The 16,879-nt window shown below is 37.7% G+C and overlaps 1 protein-coding gene across 6 annotated transcripts in view; it reads left to right on the top strand.

The window, feature by feature from the left end:
* PSME4 (proteasome activator subunit 4) overlaps window positions 1-16,879 on the top strand; it is a 65,594-nt gene that overhangs the window by 43,039 nt on the left and 5,676 nt on the right. For 4 of the 6 annotated variants that reach the window (XM_015856744.3, XM_015856743.3, XM_085542546.1 and 1 more), the window contains 16 exons: window positions 215-296; window positions 796-949; window positions 1,474-1,543; window positions 2,155-2,280; window positions 2,593-2,745; window positions 3,466-3,570; window positions 3,928-4,019; window positions 4,400-4,531; window positions 5,080-5,288; window positions 5,585-5,670; window positions 6,593-6,721; window positions 6,993-7,148; window positions 10,505-10,667; window positions 11,546-11,679; window positions 12,383-12,517; window positions 13,150-14,752. In XM_015856744.3, the coding sequence (XP_015712230.2) occupies window positions 215-296; window positions 796-949; window positions 1,474-1,543; window positions 2,155-2,280; window positions 2,593-2,745; window positions 3,466-3,570; window positions 3,928-4,019; window positions 4,400-4,531; window positions 5,080-5,288; window positions 5,585-5,670; window positions 6,593-6,721; window positions 6,993-7,148; window positions 10,505-10,667; window positions 11,546-11,679; window positions 12,383-12,517 (1,926 nt within the window). In that variant the 3' untranslated portion in view covers window positions 13,150-14,752. Of the gene's footprint in view, window positions 1-214; window positions 297-795; window positions 950-1,473; window positions 1,544-2,154; window positions 2,281-2,592; window positions 2,746-3,465; window positions 3,571-3,927; window positions 4,020-4,399; window positions 4,532-5,079; window positions 5,289-5,584; window positions 5,671-6,592; window positions 6,722-6,992; window positions 7,234-10,504; window positions 10,668-11,545; window positions 11,680-12,382; window positions 12,518-13,149; window positions 14,753-16,879 lie in introns of those variants that run through there. The other 2 variants (XM_085542545.1, XM_085542547.1) reach the window with 2 other exon arrangements.

Genomic DNA, 16,879 nt, shown 5'->3' with positions numbered 1-16,879 from the left:
CTTGTGAGTGGGGAGATGTTGATGCTCTGCAAATGCTGCACTTGATTCCTGTCTGCTAAACAACTAAAAATGCAACCACTAGTGTGGTGAAGTGAGCTGCAGTGTTTGTTAGCTTTTTAGGACAGAGAAGCTGGCTTAAACTGTGCCTGATGAGATGATGAAACATCTTTGTGGTGGTAAATGTATGACATGGATGCATGGTTCTGTCTTTTAGGTGGCTATCTCAGCTGTGGCTGGTGTTCTTAAGCAGCTTAAGAGAACACACAAGAAAGTGCCCATATGCCCATATGAAATAAGTAAGTTTTAATTAAAATTAAAAAAATAGATTTTAACAGGTTTTTTAGATTTTTAGATTTCTGTTTTAATTAAACATGGAATCTCAAGCTTTTCATTTCTCTCTGGTTAATGTCCCATTCAAACAAAATAGATAATACAAAACAGCGAATTTGTTGTATTTTTTAGAAGCATTATGTATTATAATGTTATGTATTAATATCATGTAATGTAAATATTATGTGTGTTTTGGCACACTTGTATGTATTAAACTATTCACTTTTAATGAGTTAAAACTTCAGAGATGTGGTTATGGCCACTCTCCTTTCAGAAAGCCTTGCACTTTGTAAGAATGACTTATATACCTGCTCTTATTATGCCCTTTGTCTCAGCATTTCAAATGGCATGTTTGTTTAAATTCATAAAGGAATTTCTACTATTTATACTGATGCTGCTTTTAATCTCACAGAGCAAATCTCAGTGCAGATTTGATTGATAGAACCTAAATTATTCTTGAACCAGGTGGAAACCCTAAGCCTTCAAGTATTCAGGCTGGTGACAGGCTGGATAACCAGTGGCTGCACTACGACAGTCAGAACTTACCAAAGACTAAGGAGGCGTGGGAGTCATGCTGTTTTGTGGAGAAGACGCATTGGGGGTATTACACCTGGCCTCAGTGAGTACTGTTAACCAACGTGTACTAACTCCAGATATGAAATTTGGCAGGAAAAAATAAAACTTAAGTTTTCTGAAGTTACTTAAGTAATGTGTGCTAGATTTCCTTTTTTGATTGAACGAAAGTAACAACAAATTATTTATCCTTTACTTAGCTTTTCTTGCTTGTTTTACCACCTTTGTGTTTTTCAGTTCCTACTTGCTGTTCTTAGCTTTTGTGGGTACTATAAGTGCTTATTACTTGTTACTACTGAACTTCTTCCATCAGAATTATACACTGGTTTATAATTAAATATGGATATTTGAAAATAGTATGATTTCAAAGTCTGTTTAGCAGTCTATCACTGATCGTTCTGGATTGCTTGCTATATAGCAGTACCATTGTAATTATAGGCTTAATTTGTTGCTGTAAATTTTCTTTCAAGTTTTGCTTTCTTGAAGTCAATAAATCCCATTTTTAATATAGAGAACATAGGAAATGGAGATAACTTGTACTTTAAAACGTTACTTTTTTTTAATGTCCAGGACTATGACAGTTTATGCTCCAGTTGAGCAGCAACCAAAGCTTGGTCGAAGAAGAGATGAATTGACAGAGGTAAAGATTTGAGTGAATTTCATTTGTGTGAATTTTCTTAACACTGTTCCTTTGTACTCCTTCTTTCTTTCTTTCCTTCTACTCTTTTAAAACATTGTCCACAGATTTACGTAGTTGCAGAGATGAAATTCTCTGTTTCAACCTAAGTATTTTATTTGGCAAATGCTTACATAAAAATGCCTTTTAAAAGGCATTTTTAAAAGCATTTTTCTACTTAATTTTCATGCCAACTGTGTTGGTGTATAAGAAATTATTTTCTATACATTGCATTTTCTCTATCAGCGATCACAAAATAACTATTAATGAGAAATGTCATTAACTTTCACATCTTTATCAGATTTTGATACAAGGTAATTACTGGTGGTAATTACTTCTTTGTAGGGGTAGTGCAAATGAAAGGAAAGATGACTGGAAGTTATCAGTAGGATTAAAAATTAGGTGGCACTGAAAACATGACATAATATTCTCTTTAAAACTGGAGAGATAGATGGTTAATCCAGGCATGTTTTCTGCCAGAAGTAGAAATAAAATGGAAATTGGCTCTTGAAAAGATTGTGATGTCACCGTGGTGGTGAAACACCACAAAACTAATTCTCTTTCTTCTTTTTCAGGCAGAACAAATTATATATGATCATTTTTCTGATCCCAAGTTTGTTGAACAGTTAATAAAATTTCTGTCTTTAGAGGACAGAAAAGGCAAAGACAAATTTAACCCTCGCAGATTTTGCCTCTTCAAGGTAAGTGAAGTTCCATAACTAAATAGAGTTCCTTTTTGCAGAGAATTATCCTAGTGTGGAAAAGCCACACACATCTTGTGTCTTACTGTTGGGAAATATATATGTTATTATGCTTAATCCAATTAACCCTTTCTTGTGGTGAACTACTTCAGGGAAGAGTAATTTGGAAGTCTGTAGGATGCAATATGTAATTATAATATAAAAGCATTGTAATTTCACTTTCTGCATATTCAAATCTGAAGTTCTTCATTATCATGTGTTGCTTACAAAGACAACAGTTTATACTGATAATTTTCACATTGTCTTTTACAGGGCCTTTTTAGAAACTTTGATGATGCCTTTTTGCCAGTTCTGCAGCCCCATTTGGAACGCCTTGTGTCAGACTCCCATGAAAGCACCCAGAGATGTGTTGCTGAAATTATAGCTGGCTTGATAAGAGGTTCTAAACACTGGACATTTGAGAAGGTGCTGAAGTAGTGTTTTTGAGTGGCTCTTGAAAGTTAAGGGATAAGCTTGAATTGCTAAATGCGTTCAACCAATGTAACTGAGGGATATTGATGTGCCATTGAAGTCCAAGGAAGTGCTGAAAGAAGTTACAGTATGCAATGCTCCATTGCAGTTCCTAGCTTGGTTAGGAGCCTATATAATGGTAGGTGATAACAGAAGGCTACAGCGTAAAACAAAAAACAGTCAGCTTTTAATGTCTTGACAAAGCTGACATCTGTAATCTTCCAGTTGGGATAAGTGCTGCTTATGTTCAATTCAGACCTGTACATTTTTCTATAGCTGGACCCCGATGTCTGGTATTTATATGCTAAGAAGTAATTCTGAGAGAATTAGTATTTTCATTTGAAAATAAATAAAGTGAGGAGGGAGTGCTTTAGGTGTATAAAACTGCTCTCCTACCAAAAGCAAAGTGTGCATAGCCTGATCTTTAAATTGCACGTGCATTCTGATTGTATTTAAGTCATTGTGAATGTGGTGCTTACACAACCTGCAGTATTTCAAAACACCTATTCTTGAAATCTTAGCTCTGATGCTTATTCCCTCTTATTAATATTGTAGAATAGCAACACCTAGAAATAATCTTTTCTTATGTTTTGAGAAGATTGAAGAAATTGGGTTCACCCAGGTTAAGCAGCCATTAACTAGACAAATCTCATGGTTTGCTTTCTTGCTGAGCAGGTGGAAAAACTTTGGAAGCTTCTCTGTCCATTGCTTCGAACAGCTTTATCCAACATTACAGTGGAAACATACAATGACTGGGGCACGTGCATAGCAACCTCATGTGTAAGTAGTCCATCTTCACTTTTGTAAAGTTACATCAGGATGATCAGGTTTTACAGATATGTAAATAAGAGCTTCGTAATAGTGATGTGTGGGTATATTTTATCAGCTACAACTGAGAGAGCTGTAAATATGATATGAAAGTAACATCCATTGAAGAACTTAATTTTGTGCATAGTTTCGCTGTACTTTCTTTATATTGGGTTTTATTGTGGAAAAAGTATTTAACCTTTGCACTTTCTTAAAAAAAAAAAGCCAAAGGTGTGAATAAAATCTCTGTCAAAACTTAACTTGCTTATGCAATATTTACATAAAAACCCCTAATGTGCTTCACATTTCTGATACCTGCTTAATTTTCAGGAGAGCAGAGATCCCAGGAAGCTGCACTGGTTATTTGAATTGCTGTTGGAATCTCCATTGAGCGGTGAAGGAGGATCATTTGTCGATGCATGGTAAAATTAATTGTAACTATTTTGTGGCTGAATAAGGGGAATAAAAGGATGGATGAAATGCACTGAGACTGTATTGTGGCAGCTGGCTTGTAGAGGCATGAAGCAAAACTGTTCCTTTTCAGTTAGCTTTCCCAACACAATGGCAGTTTATTCATCAATTTTCATGCCCTTAAATCTAGTTAATAGAATGTGAAGTTTTGGAACTGACATAACAGCACTACTATTCTTCCATTCTGTGATGTTAACCTGTCTATGCACGCAGCCCACGCAAAGACACTTCTGTGCTTTGACACACTCAACACTGAGAACAAGATTTTGGGATGGCGAAAGGAGGGAAGAACAGTTTGGTATGACTGTGAATGTCTTGTTCTGATTTCTAGCCGACTTTATGTGCTACAAGGTGGCCTTGCACAGCAGGAATGGCGAGTACCAGAGCTGCTGCACAGACTGTTAAAGTACTTGGAACCGAAACTCACCCAGGTTTACAAAAATGTCCGAGAGAGAATAGGAAGGTCAGTGTTAGCTTCTGCAGTTTGTTTTACCTTTTTCTTTTCATAATGTTTTTGTAACTGAGCGTCTTAATAGCTATGCTAAAGTGGTGACTGTTATCTTTGTGTGCGTGAGTTGTGCTAGATAGAGATTATATTATTCTTAGCAAACTTGCTTCAGAAACTTAAGATGAATCTTCTGTTTTTACTTCATGTATGTTAGTATGACCTGTTAATTTTATGTATGAGATTCCTAAAGCTCTTAGGAACAGGTTAACTTTTCCTAAGTCCTAGTAAGACATAATTATACAGGGAATTCTTTGAAGAGTACATTAATGGCTTAAGAGGTTCTTGCAGATGTTTTTAGGGTAAGGGAGGGTTGTAGTTCAGTGACTATTTAGACCTGCTTGTTTAAATTATCTGCAAAGAGGGTATTTGGAGAACATTAGTTTTTAAATGTGCTTTTGATGTTCAGTACTTACTAGTTCAGCAAATGTATATAAGATCACTTCTAGCTATATTCTTTGAACCACAGTCATGCCAACTATATGTTGTTTCTTTGCCTTTCTCAGTGTCTTGACCTACATATTCATGATAGATGTTTCCTTGCCAAATACTGCTGCAACTAAGTCTCCTCGTGTCCATGAATTTACTACTCGAATACTTGAAAATCTTAAACCCTTAATGGAAGCAGATGAAGAAATTCAGAATCATGTTATGGAGGAGAATGGAGTTGGAGAGCAAGACGAGCGAACTCAGGGCATTAAACTCTTGAAAACAAGTGAGTTACTTAATGCGGTTAACAAATGGAGGTATATTAGGACACGATGAATGAGAACTGCAGGTCATATAGCTGCTGTACAGAATTTCAGTTCATAGATCTGTACTGTAACAAGACAATAATGTCTGAGGCTTAAAAGTCAATTTTAGAAATTCAAACCTAACTGCTAGCACAGATGCAGTGTAATATACAATGGTCTCCTGTGCTACTATAGCAAAGAGCTTTGAGTTTTATTTATTGTCAGATTTTTTTTGTCATTTGCCTTGTTCAGTGATGATTTCTCTTTTCAAAAACAGTTCTGAAGTGGTTAATGGCAAGTGCAGGACGGTCCTTCTCTACAGCTGTCACAGAGCAGCTCCAGCTTTTACCCTTATTTTTCAAGGTATCTGCTTTAAGTGCTACTGTATATTAGTTGTGTTTGATGGAAGAAGTGATGCTGTATGTAAACTGAAGTTATAAGGGCATTCTTATTTAAGAAAACCAATAATGACAATAGGAAACATGCATACTAATGAGGCCCAAACGTTTTCTTATGCTAATGTACACTTAAAGTTGGTAATCTAGTCTACTTCCTTAACTTCCTTGATCCTTGAGGCTTCCTCAAGATGTAACGACTTAAACTGAATGGTCCACTGTGTTTATTACTTGGTGGTGAAAAAGTGTGTTAAATTCATGAATGAGTGCATGTTATTTCTGTCCTAATCTTTATCTCTGAAGTTTCTTCTTTTGTTCCATGATTGAACAAATCTATCTAGGTGGTAGCACCTCTAATCCTTGTATTATTTAATGAAGTTGTGGAATTTGGTGCCACATCTATGAAGTAATGCATATTTGCATGCTGAAAAGCATGTTTTGCCTTAAATAAGCATTAACTAAGTATCCAGCAGTGATATAAATTGCCACAAAAAAAGGTTTATTCATGCAAAGGTGAACTTGAAATAACTTATCAATTTTTTACCTACATCTAAAACAATACATGAATTGGATTTCACACTAGAAGAATTGCTGCGGTTAACTAAAGCCTTAAAAAACACCCACTTAATCATCAAGAACTTCAGAGCAGCCTGACAGTTTAGATCAATAATACGTGGTGCAATAGAGAAATGTTTAACTCTTGAGATGAACAAAGATGTCAGTTTGACTTCCAAGAGGTTATTGTTGAGAAAATAGATCAGATTTTTTCCTAGTTTACTGTTCCCTTGTGAGATTAAACTTTTCTTGCTTTTTCTCAGGAGTTTGCTCTTAGCAGTGCTTAATTACCAATGTTAGTTTTTCTGTCTCTCCCCTTTGATCTTGTTCTACAGATTGCACCAGTGGAAAATGACAATAGCTACGATGAACTCAAAAGAGATGCAAAGATGTGTTTATCATTAATGTCTCAGGGTTTGCTGTATCCTCAGCAAGTGCCTTTGGTACTTCAGGTGCTAAAACAAGTGAGTCTGATCAAATCAATTCAAAGCTTCATGTCATCTGATGCATTTCATGGTGGCTTTTTTGTTGTTGTTTTCTTTGTTTATTATTATAAACTGTTGTTTAAACAATTGCATGATTTGGGAATTAAGTGTGAAAAAAGCTTATCTGAAAAACAGATTTTACTTTATTTGTGACTTTGCCCAGAAGGTTTTAAAATATTTTTAGCTTTTCATATGTTATTTACTTTTCTTCACATTCTTATTTTGTAATATTATTTATTTTTCCTTGTAGACAGCAAGAAGCAATTCTTGGCATGCTCGGTATACCATATTAACCTACCTCCAGACCATGGTGTTCTACAATCTCTTCATCTTTCTCAACAATGAAGAAGCAGTCAATGACATTAGATGGCTGGTTATAAAACTCCTGGAAGATGAGCAACTTGAAGTAAGTCACATCTCTGCTCAGCTGTTTGGCTTCACGTGACTGGTTTCTTCACTTGGTCAAGTTTTATGAACCAAAACTACCAGGTGTAAGTTAATACAGAACGTATTTCTAGCTCAGCGTTCTTTCTGTTTTGAAAATACATATAGCTGTATAGAATTTCTGTCATACTCTGTTTTTCTTTAAATTTTCCATTTCAGAAAAACAGCTGTTTAAAGCGATGAAAATTTCAGTTGTTTATACTTTTGAAAAGGAATTGAGTATTACTTTCAGTTTGGAGTACAGCTGAAACGGTGATGCTCTCATCCTACTTTAAATACTAGCATGAGTGTTGGTAGGAACTTCATTTTCAACAAGGTGAAATACCTTCCTGTTTGAAAACTCTATAAACCACTGTTTATTACTGTATAGGTCTTTAGTTGTATTAGCTAATTAATGGCAAACATTCAATTTACATCCCACTCACTAAACAATTATTTCTGTATTTGCAATTATTGGGTTTTCCTTAGTTTTGGAAAAGTTGCATGCGTAACCAAGCAATCTAATATATTCTGTTACAGCTCTTATAGTAACTTGAAATATGAAAATGGCTGACATAAAAAGAACAACACTTACTTTATTCACTCAGTCATGCCAGTATTGATCTTGAGATGATCTCTCATGTCGTTGGTGTCACTGTTTGTTCTACTGGAAGCAAAACCTGGCAATCCTGGCCATGTTGTTGCCTGCGAGTCAGAACACTTTATAATCTCATGTAATTTTGAAAAATACCTTTTACTCACCTTAATGCGCCACATTTCAGCTTTTAAGTGTACAAAACTATTGCTGTGTGCTACAGAGGTGCAAATCAAAGGCTTCACCTATGTTCATAAGCGCTTGTAATCACATTGCTACTGTGGAAGTTTGAATGTTTCTCTGAAGAAAAGAGTCTTGTTCATTTCTGAAAATAATTGACAAGATCAAGTATTTTGCAAAGTAATTCCTATGTTTATTGAGAATTATCTGATGTTGGGTTTTGAACATGAGTATCATTTCAGTAGAGCCCCTGGCTTTAGCTGGTGTTGTGTATCTTTACCCTGGTTTTTGTCAGTAAATATGATTGCAGAAGATAGTGGAGAGTGGCAGGGACCACGTGGATTACATTCCATGCAGACTGTACAATGTGACTATTTGAATGCAGGTTCCATGCATCCAGCTGCAATCATAGACCTCCAGGATGCTGTATTGTAGGAAAGTTGTTGTCTTAGAAGTAACTTAAGACAGTTATACTTGTGTAGAAGTATAAACACTGCTAAATATTGTGTCCAATGTTCATGTCACCATAACATAATCATCATGTCAGAGCAGGAGGGATGATTTTCAGTTGTATGTACTCAGTCAGAAGTAAAGGAAAAGTGAAAGTGGCTGGATTCTGTGATTCTATGATTCTATTCAACTGGAAGTTATGTTACAGGGGATAACCAAGTTTATATGGAAGCATCTTTTCTATAGTTTGAATTTGCTCTAGGAATCTATGTGGATAGGTGTTTAAGTTGTTTCTGCTTTTATAAATCAATGTATGGAATACATAGAATGCATATGGCTTGGTAAGCACTTTTGACACTGCAATATTACAGTAACTGGAATATTCCCATGTGTAAGTTGCCTTCTGCACGTGCTGCACTTAAGTTTTGCTTGTGCTGTTGAGTGATGTTTGTTGTGTTCTGTTACCTCTTGTTCTGATGTTGTCATGATTTTGTTGATGTTGGTCAGTTAGTTCTGAGCAACTACCAAAACAATACTCTCCTGCTACTCCTTTGTAGCTTTTACATTTGGTGAATCATCACACGAGTATGAAGGTCTATAAATTATTTGGATGATGTGATTCATGATTAGCTTTTTAATACCATTTTTAAAGCTTTGCTTCTAGGTGCTTCTCACAACAAAGCATTCATTTTATTTAGATTATTAGTTTAGAAATGAAAATGGTTCTAATACGGCAAGTAATGATGTAAATGAATACAGTTCACTTGAGAGCTTGTTCACTTTACAGCCTGGCTTCTGCCTATTTTGGGTCTTGCATTGGCACTTCATGCTTCATTTAAGAGCCTAGTTCTTAAGAGACTCGCAGATTGCTGCTAAACAATACTGGCAGACTTTCCGTTCATATTTCCGTGTGCTGTTAACAAAGGAAATCATGGTTGAATAATATGTCGTGGAAATTTAAATGGAATGAAGTCTCAAGAGCTTATTGTTAACTTGCTGTGTTTAATTATTGTAGCACTTGCAGCTACACTTACTGCTTTGTGGAGGTTCAGAACACTGTGTTCAAGGATGTAATTTGTTATAATCTGCTGCACTGGATTCAGAGCATTGGTAGATGTTTGTACTTCAGACAGACAAATGTTCTGTGTTCAGTTCCTTGTAACAGTATGTACTTAGCAGTACATCAGGCAGCAGCTATCAGTATTTCAGCAAGTCCACTTTCAAGTTGCTAAATGTTAGAAGGATTTTGTCAGCCTGAAGTCATTTAAAGTGGAAGGAGTTTGAAGAAATGCAATGGTCTTGTAACTGAAAAATGTTATGCTTAGGTCAAATTGGAGTAAATGAGGCGAATTGGTAATACTGACTTCTTGAAAGTGGGTGATTGAGTTGTCTGTGCTTGCAATCCAGTAGCAGTGTTAGAGGGAGTTAAAAAGCAGATCTGTATTTTGAATGGATTGGCCAACAGGTGAAAATTACATTAGGTTTGGTTCCTTTGGGTTTCAGTTTTACAGGAATATTTGTCCAAGCAATTGTTCCATCTTTATTCCAGTAATAAAACAAAAGCCAAAGAACTGGTACCCAGTAAGCAGTGCTGGAGCACTGAAGAACTGAATTGTCAACTATGTACCACTGCAGTTTAGTAGTTGTTGATACTTAACCTAGTGCCTGTAAATTCTCAAAGAATCCTTAGGGCTGATTCTGTTCTACTCAGGACATTCTGTAAACACACACTTTGTGCCTTCTGTTATGTGGGATGGTTTGTCTTGTTTTCAAAGTATTTTCAGACTGCCTAAGGTTAACCTGTCTGTAACAGGCATTTTTTGACAATAAAGTTGAATTACATTGTGTGCTCAAGTAGTAGGTCACGTTCTGACAGATGTAAGAGGTAGTTCTGTATTGCAACAGTTATATTCATTAATTTTCTAAAGAGCTTTATAGCTAAATAGTAGTATACGATCTATGAGACAACAGGATAAAAATGATAAGACATTCCCTGGTGGAAGACTGATAACTTGGCCTACCTGGCTGTGCTTGAAACTGTGGTAGCAATAAACCATGTGTCTTGCTGCACATGATTGCTTAGTAATTGTGGTGTGTGCTGTGTCTGGTTATAGGTGAGAGAAATGGCTGCTACCACACTAAGTGGTCTTCTCCAGTGCAATTTTCTCACTATGGATGGTCCCATGCAGACCCACTTTGAACAGCTGTGCAAGATGAGGTTACCAAAAAAACGGAAGCGAAACCTGGGTTCAGTTGTGGATACGATTCCTTCTGGAGGTAAGAAAATGGCTACAGAGACTAAGGCTGTGCATTTTGAGAGCAGGTTAAGAGTAAGTAAATAACTCATGCTACCCTTAAGGGTTTATTCTGCAAGTGCTCCAAATGGAATTGGATTATCCTATGGTGTTAAGTATTTAGAAATTAAACACAGACCTAGAGAAACAAGGTGGTTGTCTGTGCTAATGTTTGTCATTTCTAAGCATCTGTAACCCATAATAAGCAATGACTTGTCCATTCTATACCTGGTTCTACCATTTCTATGTGTAGTATAGTGCAGTCCTGATCCTTCTGAGGTGCTTCAGGAGTTTGATTTACATTATGAATAAGAATACTCTACTGCTACAAAACAAAAAACAAAAAAAAAAACCAAACCACTACATATTCCTAGGTTAAATTAATCCACTACTTCTCCCCAGATTAAGACTTGAGCTTGCTCCATTGCCCACATATGTACTCCATATAGTTAGGATAATGAGGGGTAGCTGTTTCCTCAGTAAAGAAAATTCCGTAGCTTCTAGAGCATAATTTCACACCCCACCCACTCTTTCTTATTGTGTCCCTAATAAAGGACTTTGCTTTCTGGCCAAGTGTTTAGAGTCTCTGGTCACATTCTGTTAACTCAGAAGGACCATGTTTCCAGGTCATTGAGTAGTTCTGTTGCTGGAGAGAATGTTCTTTAAACACAGGAACAGGGAAAAGTGGAGACCCCATAGACTTGTGTGGATTTGAGTACATGACTTGTAAAATGATTTGGTTTCCTGCAGAGGTCTTTATACTGTTGCAGTGCTGGTGGTAGCTTTCTGTTTTGGTTTGTCCGTGTCTCTGAGCAATGTCTTTAATAACATTAAATGTAAATGAATGTTCTGTGGTTACAGACTTGGTGAAGCGCCATGCTGGTGTGCTGGGACTCAGTGCATGTATTTTGTCAAGTCCGTATGACGTACCCACCTGGATGCCACAGCTCTTAATGGACCTCAGCGCCCATCTTAACGATCCTCAGCCTATTGAGGTAAAAATCCTTAGTAGTGTAGCACTTCTGAAATACATTTGACTCATTTTTAGTTCTCCTTTCCCTTACAAAAAAAAAACAAACAAAAAACACTTTGTTACAACAAGACTTTATAAGCAGCTGAAGAAATGAGTTTTTAATTAATTAGTTACTGGTTTTACTCTGTATATTTGATTTTCTTGACTTTTTGTATGTTAACCATGAGCCTTAATGCTGAAAAATTCCTTAACTTTAACCAAACTTGCTATGATGTGTTTTCTTGAATCAGGAAACTGAACTATTTGGACTTTAAGTAATTTAATAATAATCTTAAACTATTAGTGGAAGATATTCCTTTTCTGATCTTTGCTCTATGCACACCATACTTTAGGCTCATCTACTCTTTCTCATGTTTTGAAATGAGCCATTTCTCTGAGGGAAAAGGGAAAGAAAGAAACATTTCACTTCAAATGAATCTCTTATTTCACATCTAAAACTGAATGTCAAAGAATCCATTTAATAAACATGTTAGAGTTGTGATGCTGGTCATAGGCTATAACTGGAGCTGGGAAAAAAAAGAAATACTGAGTTGCTGAAGGTCATTCTTGTTTCTGTGGCTCCTGGAACACTTCTCTGTTCAGCAGATAATTTTTTGTTATTTTTAAAACTAGTTTTGCTTAAATCTGTCACTGGTACCAATGGGTACTGATTGGTTATTATGCAGATGACTGTGAAAAAAACACTCTCAAATTTCCGGAGGACCCACCACGACAACTGGCAGGAGCATAAACAGCAGTTCACAGATGACCAGCTACTAGTGCTTACTGACCTCTTGGTTTCACCGTGCTATTATGCATAGGTAGGTAAGATTGCTTCTGTCAACCTATACCAAATCTGCTCTATCTTGCCAGTCTAGCGTATTGTAGGAAGTAAACTTTAAACCATGGGGAATACTCCCATGGAAAACAGCCCCTTTTCCCCTCCAGTGATCTGTTCAGCATTGGATTTTTGAGGGATAACTCCTGTTGTCCGTTTTTTTTCTTGTGTCCCCATCCTAGCCTAGCGTTCAGATAGGACACGTGTACTTGTCTTGAGTATGGATGTTCCCTGTCACCATTTTTTACCAGTTGCTTTGCCTTTTAAATGCCTGGTAGTTTATCACTAGAGCAAAGTGTTTGCTGCTTTGTGCTGATGGCTCTGAGGACCTGAGCCTGTCACCCAGCTCATCATCTGGGTCTTGTGATGGGGAACAGCTGCTACCAAACTGTTCCCTTTTACACAGAGGGAGCTTTGCTACTGGGTCTCTTCACACAGACATGTCCAGGAAGAGTGAATCTGTTTCTAGGCTTCCTCTTTAAGCTGTAGGGTTCTGAGCTCTCCTGTATTGTGATGTCTTGTGATAGTATTTAGAGATAAATGAAGATTTTGGTTTCGCTTTATTCTGTGGTGATAGCATGAAGCAGTAATTGTTTGGAATTATTTTTATTTCAGATTTCTCCTGGGAAAAAAAAAAAAATGGAAAAAAATAGAAGCCTTCCTGCAAAATAAAGGAAACTCAAAGAAATTGGAAAAACAGTTGTTGAAAGCTTTGTGTTCAAAATCGTGATGCCTAATCAAAACCACTTTTAAATACAAACGTAAGGGCCTGGTTGTATTCAAGAGAATTTCACCTCCCCAAGGAGTAGCTGCGGGAGTCCCTGAGTCTCCCTGTAACCACGCTCACAGATCCTGATTATGAGTTAATTGCCATTGGCTGCGTTACATATCACTCTTGTTTCTGCTTCATTGCACACAGTGACTTCCACGGCACATTTCTTGCCCTCTCTTTCTGACCCTTCTTCCCAGCTGTTTCCTGACATCAGAGATAAGCAGAACCAGAGAGTGCTGCAAATCAGAATATTCTCAGTGAAGCTCTCCAGTTCTATTGTGATGCATCTTGTAATCTAGTCAGCATAAAAGACCAGGACCCTTTTCTTTCTCAGAGTTTATTTTTCGCTACTCGGATTTGTGTGCCCACCAGGTGAAGGGCTCTGCATCATTCAATCCACCTCAGGACAGGATTGCCTTTTTCTATCTTGTTGACATGTAAATAGCTGGTCTTGTCTGTGCAGTATAGATGATGGCAAGACAAACGGGGAAGTGAAAGCTCTTACTGCCTGGCCAGGTCTTCATAGATAGCTTGTCCACGTGTGGAATAAAAATCCATGATTATCTGCATATTTTTAAGGATTGAAAGACTCTGGGTGTTTCTGCATAACTATGGTATGAAGCTGAGGACTGTGAAGCAATGGTTGAATTTACAGATTGAGTTGTATGCACAGCGTGAAAAGGCACTGAATGGCTGACTGTGTTTAACAGCGTGTGCTCATAAAGGTTGTCGCTGTTTGAGCAAGCATACCTCGCTCACAGATTGTGGAAGCTCTGTTTTTGGTTGTTTTGTTTTTTGCCTGCAGCTTTGTTCAGAGACTATCTATTGGCTATTTAACAACATGTTTAATATGTGTTACATAGTTGTAAAAGACTGTATAAATTGTAGAGGCATTGCATTGACAGAACATTGTACAGTTTGCAACCTTTTACATAATACCATTGTGAGATTAATTTGTAAAGATTCATACTTAGATGTTAATAATGTAGTAGTTCTGGCTTTTGTATCAAATCAAATGCCATTATTAGTTTTCTAAATTATTTTCTTTAACAGATTATCTCTTCTTGTCTAAGAGGCAGAGGATTTGTTTCAGTTTTCTTGTATCTCATTATTACCGTCTCATTCAGATTTTAATGACCATTTGTGGCCATCTCTAAATGCTGACATCACATGTTCTGATGTGATAAGCTCATAGGATGTGAGGTACATTGAAATAAGCTGGTGTGTTTCAATTTCATGCAGCCCTACAGGAGCACTGGTACATTTGGGTGACGTACCTGCCGAGTGTGTGACTCAATGCAAACTTCAAAGCACAGCGGTGCTCCTGGTGCAGTATTTAAATGAGTGTCAGCACACGGATGTAACCACTGTATAGAGTAGTGCCAAAACTATTATTTCAATTGTGTACGTAGTTTATGACCCAATAAATGGATTGTTTGTAACATCTGCGCGCGTGTGTGTGTGTGTTTCTACAGTGGAAATCTCTTATTCTGAGTCCGTAGCTTCAAGTCGTTTATTGTGCTTTTTGAGCTTTGTGCACGAGACCTTATGTTTATTGTGGAACTTAGCAGAGAGTTATGGCAGCATTAAGGATTAAAGATCTCATTACTGGGAAAATAGCTTTTGTATTTTTACATAAAAACACCCTGTTCCTGGTGAGACTTCAGAAACAAAACAGCACTTGAAGTTGGAGAAGTGACTTTGATGTGGAAGAAGTAAAAGTAATGGAACTCTTTTGCTGCTAAGGACGATGTTTAAAGCGTGTGATGAATTAACGAGCTAAACTGTGTATTGAACATTATATCTGATATGGCACACTGATTTGTAATCCTTTAGTGTTGAGATATGCACCCTATTAGCCTTTTTACTTCTTTACTGGGCTGCCGGGAGTCCAATCCCTGTTACACAGGGATGAGTTCCCCCATCTGTTTTTCTGTTAAGCACTCCCATCCACCCATCCATACTCTCCACTCAGTCTTGCATTTTCTTTCAAAGCTTCAGCACTCCTGGAATCCCGCGGCAGAGACTCAAATTGCTTCTACTACCATGCTGAGGAAAACCCAATAGCCTGGTAAGATGAAAGGGGGTTGGTGGGTAGAAGAAGTTGCTCCATAGAATGGTTTGCTGACCACTGTCCTTGCAAGATATTAGCATAAATGAGTCTATAATCCACAATAGGGTTAGTTTTACATTCTCACTGGCACTGTGCCTGTCCATTCCCCATCTCAAAATAGAACCATTAAGGTTGTAGAAGACCTCTAAAGTAATTGTTCCAACTATCATATAGTTTCTGTTCTGTCACATTGCAGAGGCTTTGTGAATTGGGTCCCCAGTATGGAGAAGGAAGTTAACGTAAACCTGACCTTAAACTTTTACGTTCTCCACAGGATGGAGATAACGGTGCTCCGGGGAAGAGGTTTAGTGGGAGTTACCCCAATATGGCACTTTGAGCACTAGGGCAGTGGTAAATTCAGTCTGCTGCAAAGAAGTGAGGGTTTGATTGCAGGGGAAAACTGAACTGTGTGGAAGATGCAGATTACTGTTGTTTATGGCAGTGTGCACAAATAACATGCAAGCTGCAGTTGGTTTGCACTGTTGTTTGCTTCTCTCTCCCAGTCAACAGATGCATCTGAGCTATTAAAAGGTATTTAGGATGAAAATGAGTTGATGTGAAAGGTTGTTACCCTCTCCCTAGAAAGGAGAATAACTCACTAAGGGAGTCTCGAGTCCGGAGATCTCTCAGCACAGAATAAGGCTCAGGTGGTTGCCTGCATAGATTGCTAGCAAAATCATTTGTGATTCCTGTGATTAGAGCACAGTGCTAAGGGCAGCCTGTTTGAAAGGGGCTGTGCAGTGTTTTGTGTTCCCGTGGGATCTTTCTGCCTCAGTTCATCCCATTGCTGAGTGAAAGCCTGTGTTCCAATGACCTCTTGTGGCTGCTGCCTCCTGCAGCCTTTGTGGGCACTCAGCTGAGCTCACACCACTGACCATTTCACTCCTTTAAACTACGTGGACTTGCAAAAAAAACAAAACTAACTCATTAGGCATTTTACAGCCTTATTTCTATGTGTATTCCTATTGGCTGCTTCCACCCGCTGATCTAGTTACTAAAGGAAACCAAGCAGTTCATCCAAGTTAAAGCATTCACCACCTAATGTACTACTGGGAGTTATTCAACCTTTCCTATCTCTTTAAAGGGCTCCTAATGTAGGTATTATGTGAAGCTGAGGTAGAAGTTCCTACACCATGTCTTGCTTCCACCCGCACGCATTACCTGCTCTGAAAGGATGTGGATATCGTGTGCACATTAGTTTCACTTACACAGAACAATCATCTCCGTTTCCCCGGCATTAATCACTTTGGAGTAATTGAAGCTTACATGCCTTAATCACACAGTTCAGCACTCTGGTGTTTGTGAATTGAAAACCTCAAGGAGGGATGTTCTGGCTCGTCTGTGGCAGATCCCATGCTGGTTGTGGGTTCACCCACCCAAAATACAAGCAAGAGTAAAAATAGAAGCGGTGGCTAAGCTGGAAGGCTTGAAACCATGCCCGTGATGTTCTGCATCTGGGC

This window comes from Coturnix japonica, chromosome 3, assembly GCF_054131305.1.
Source record: "Coturnix japonica strain WE chromosome 3, WE-NBRP24, whole genome shotgun sequence".
Taxonomy (NCBI): domain Eukaryota; kingdom Metazoa; phylum Chordata; class Aves; order Galliformes; family Phasianidae; genus Coturnix; species Coturnix japonica.
This window is presented reverse-complemented; position numbering and strand designations above follow the sequence as displayed.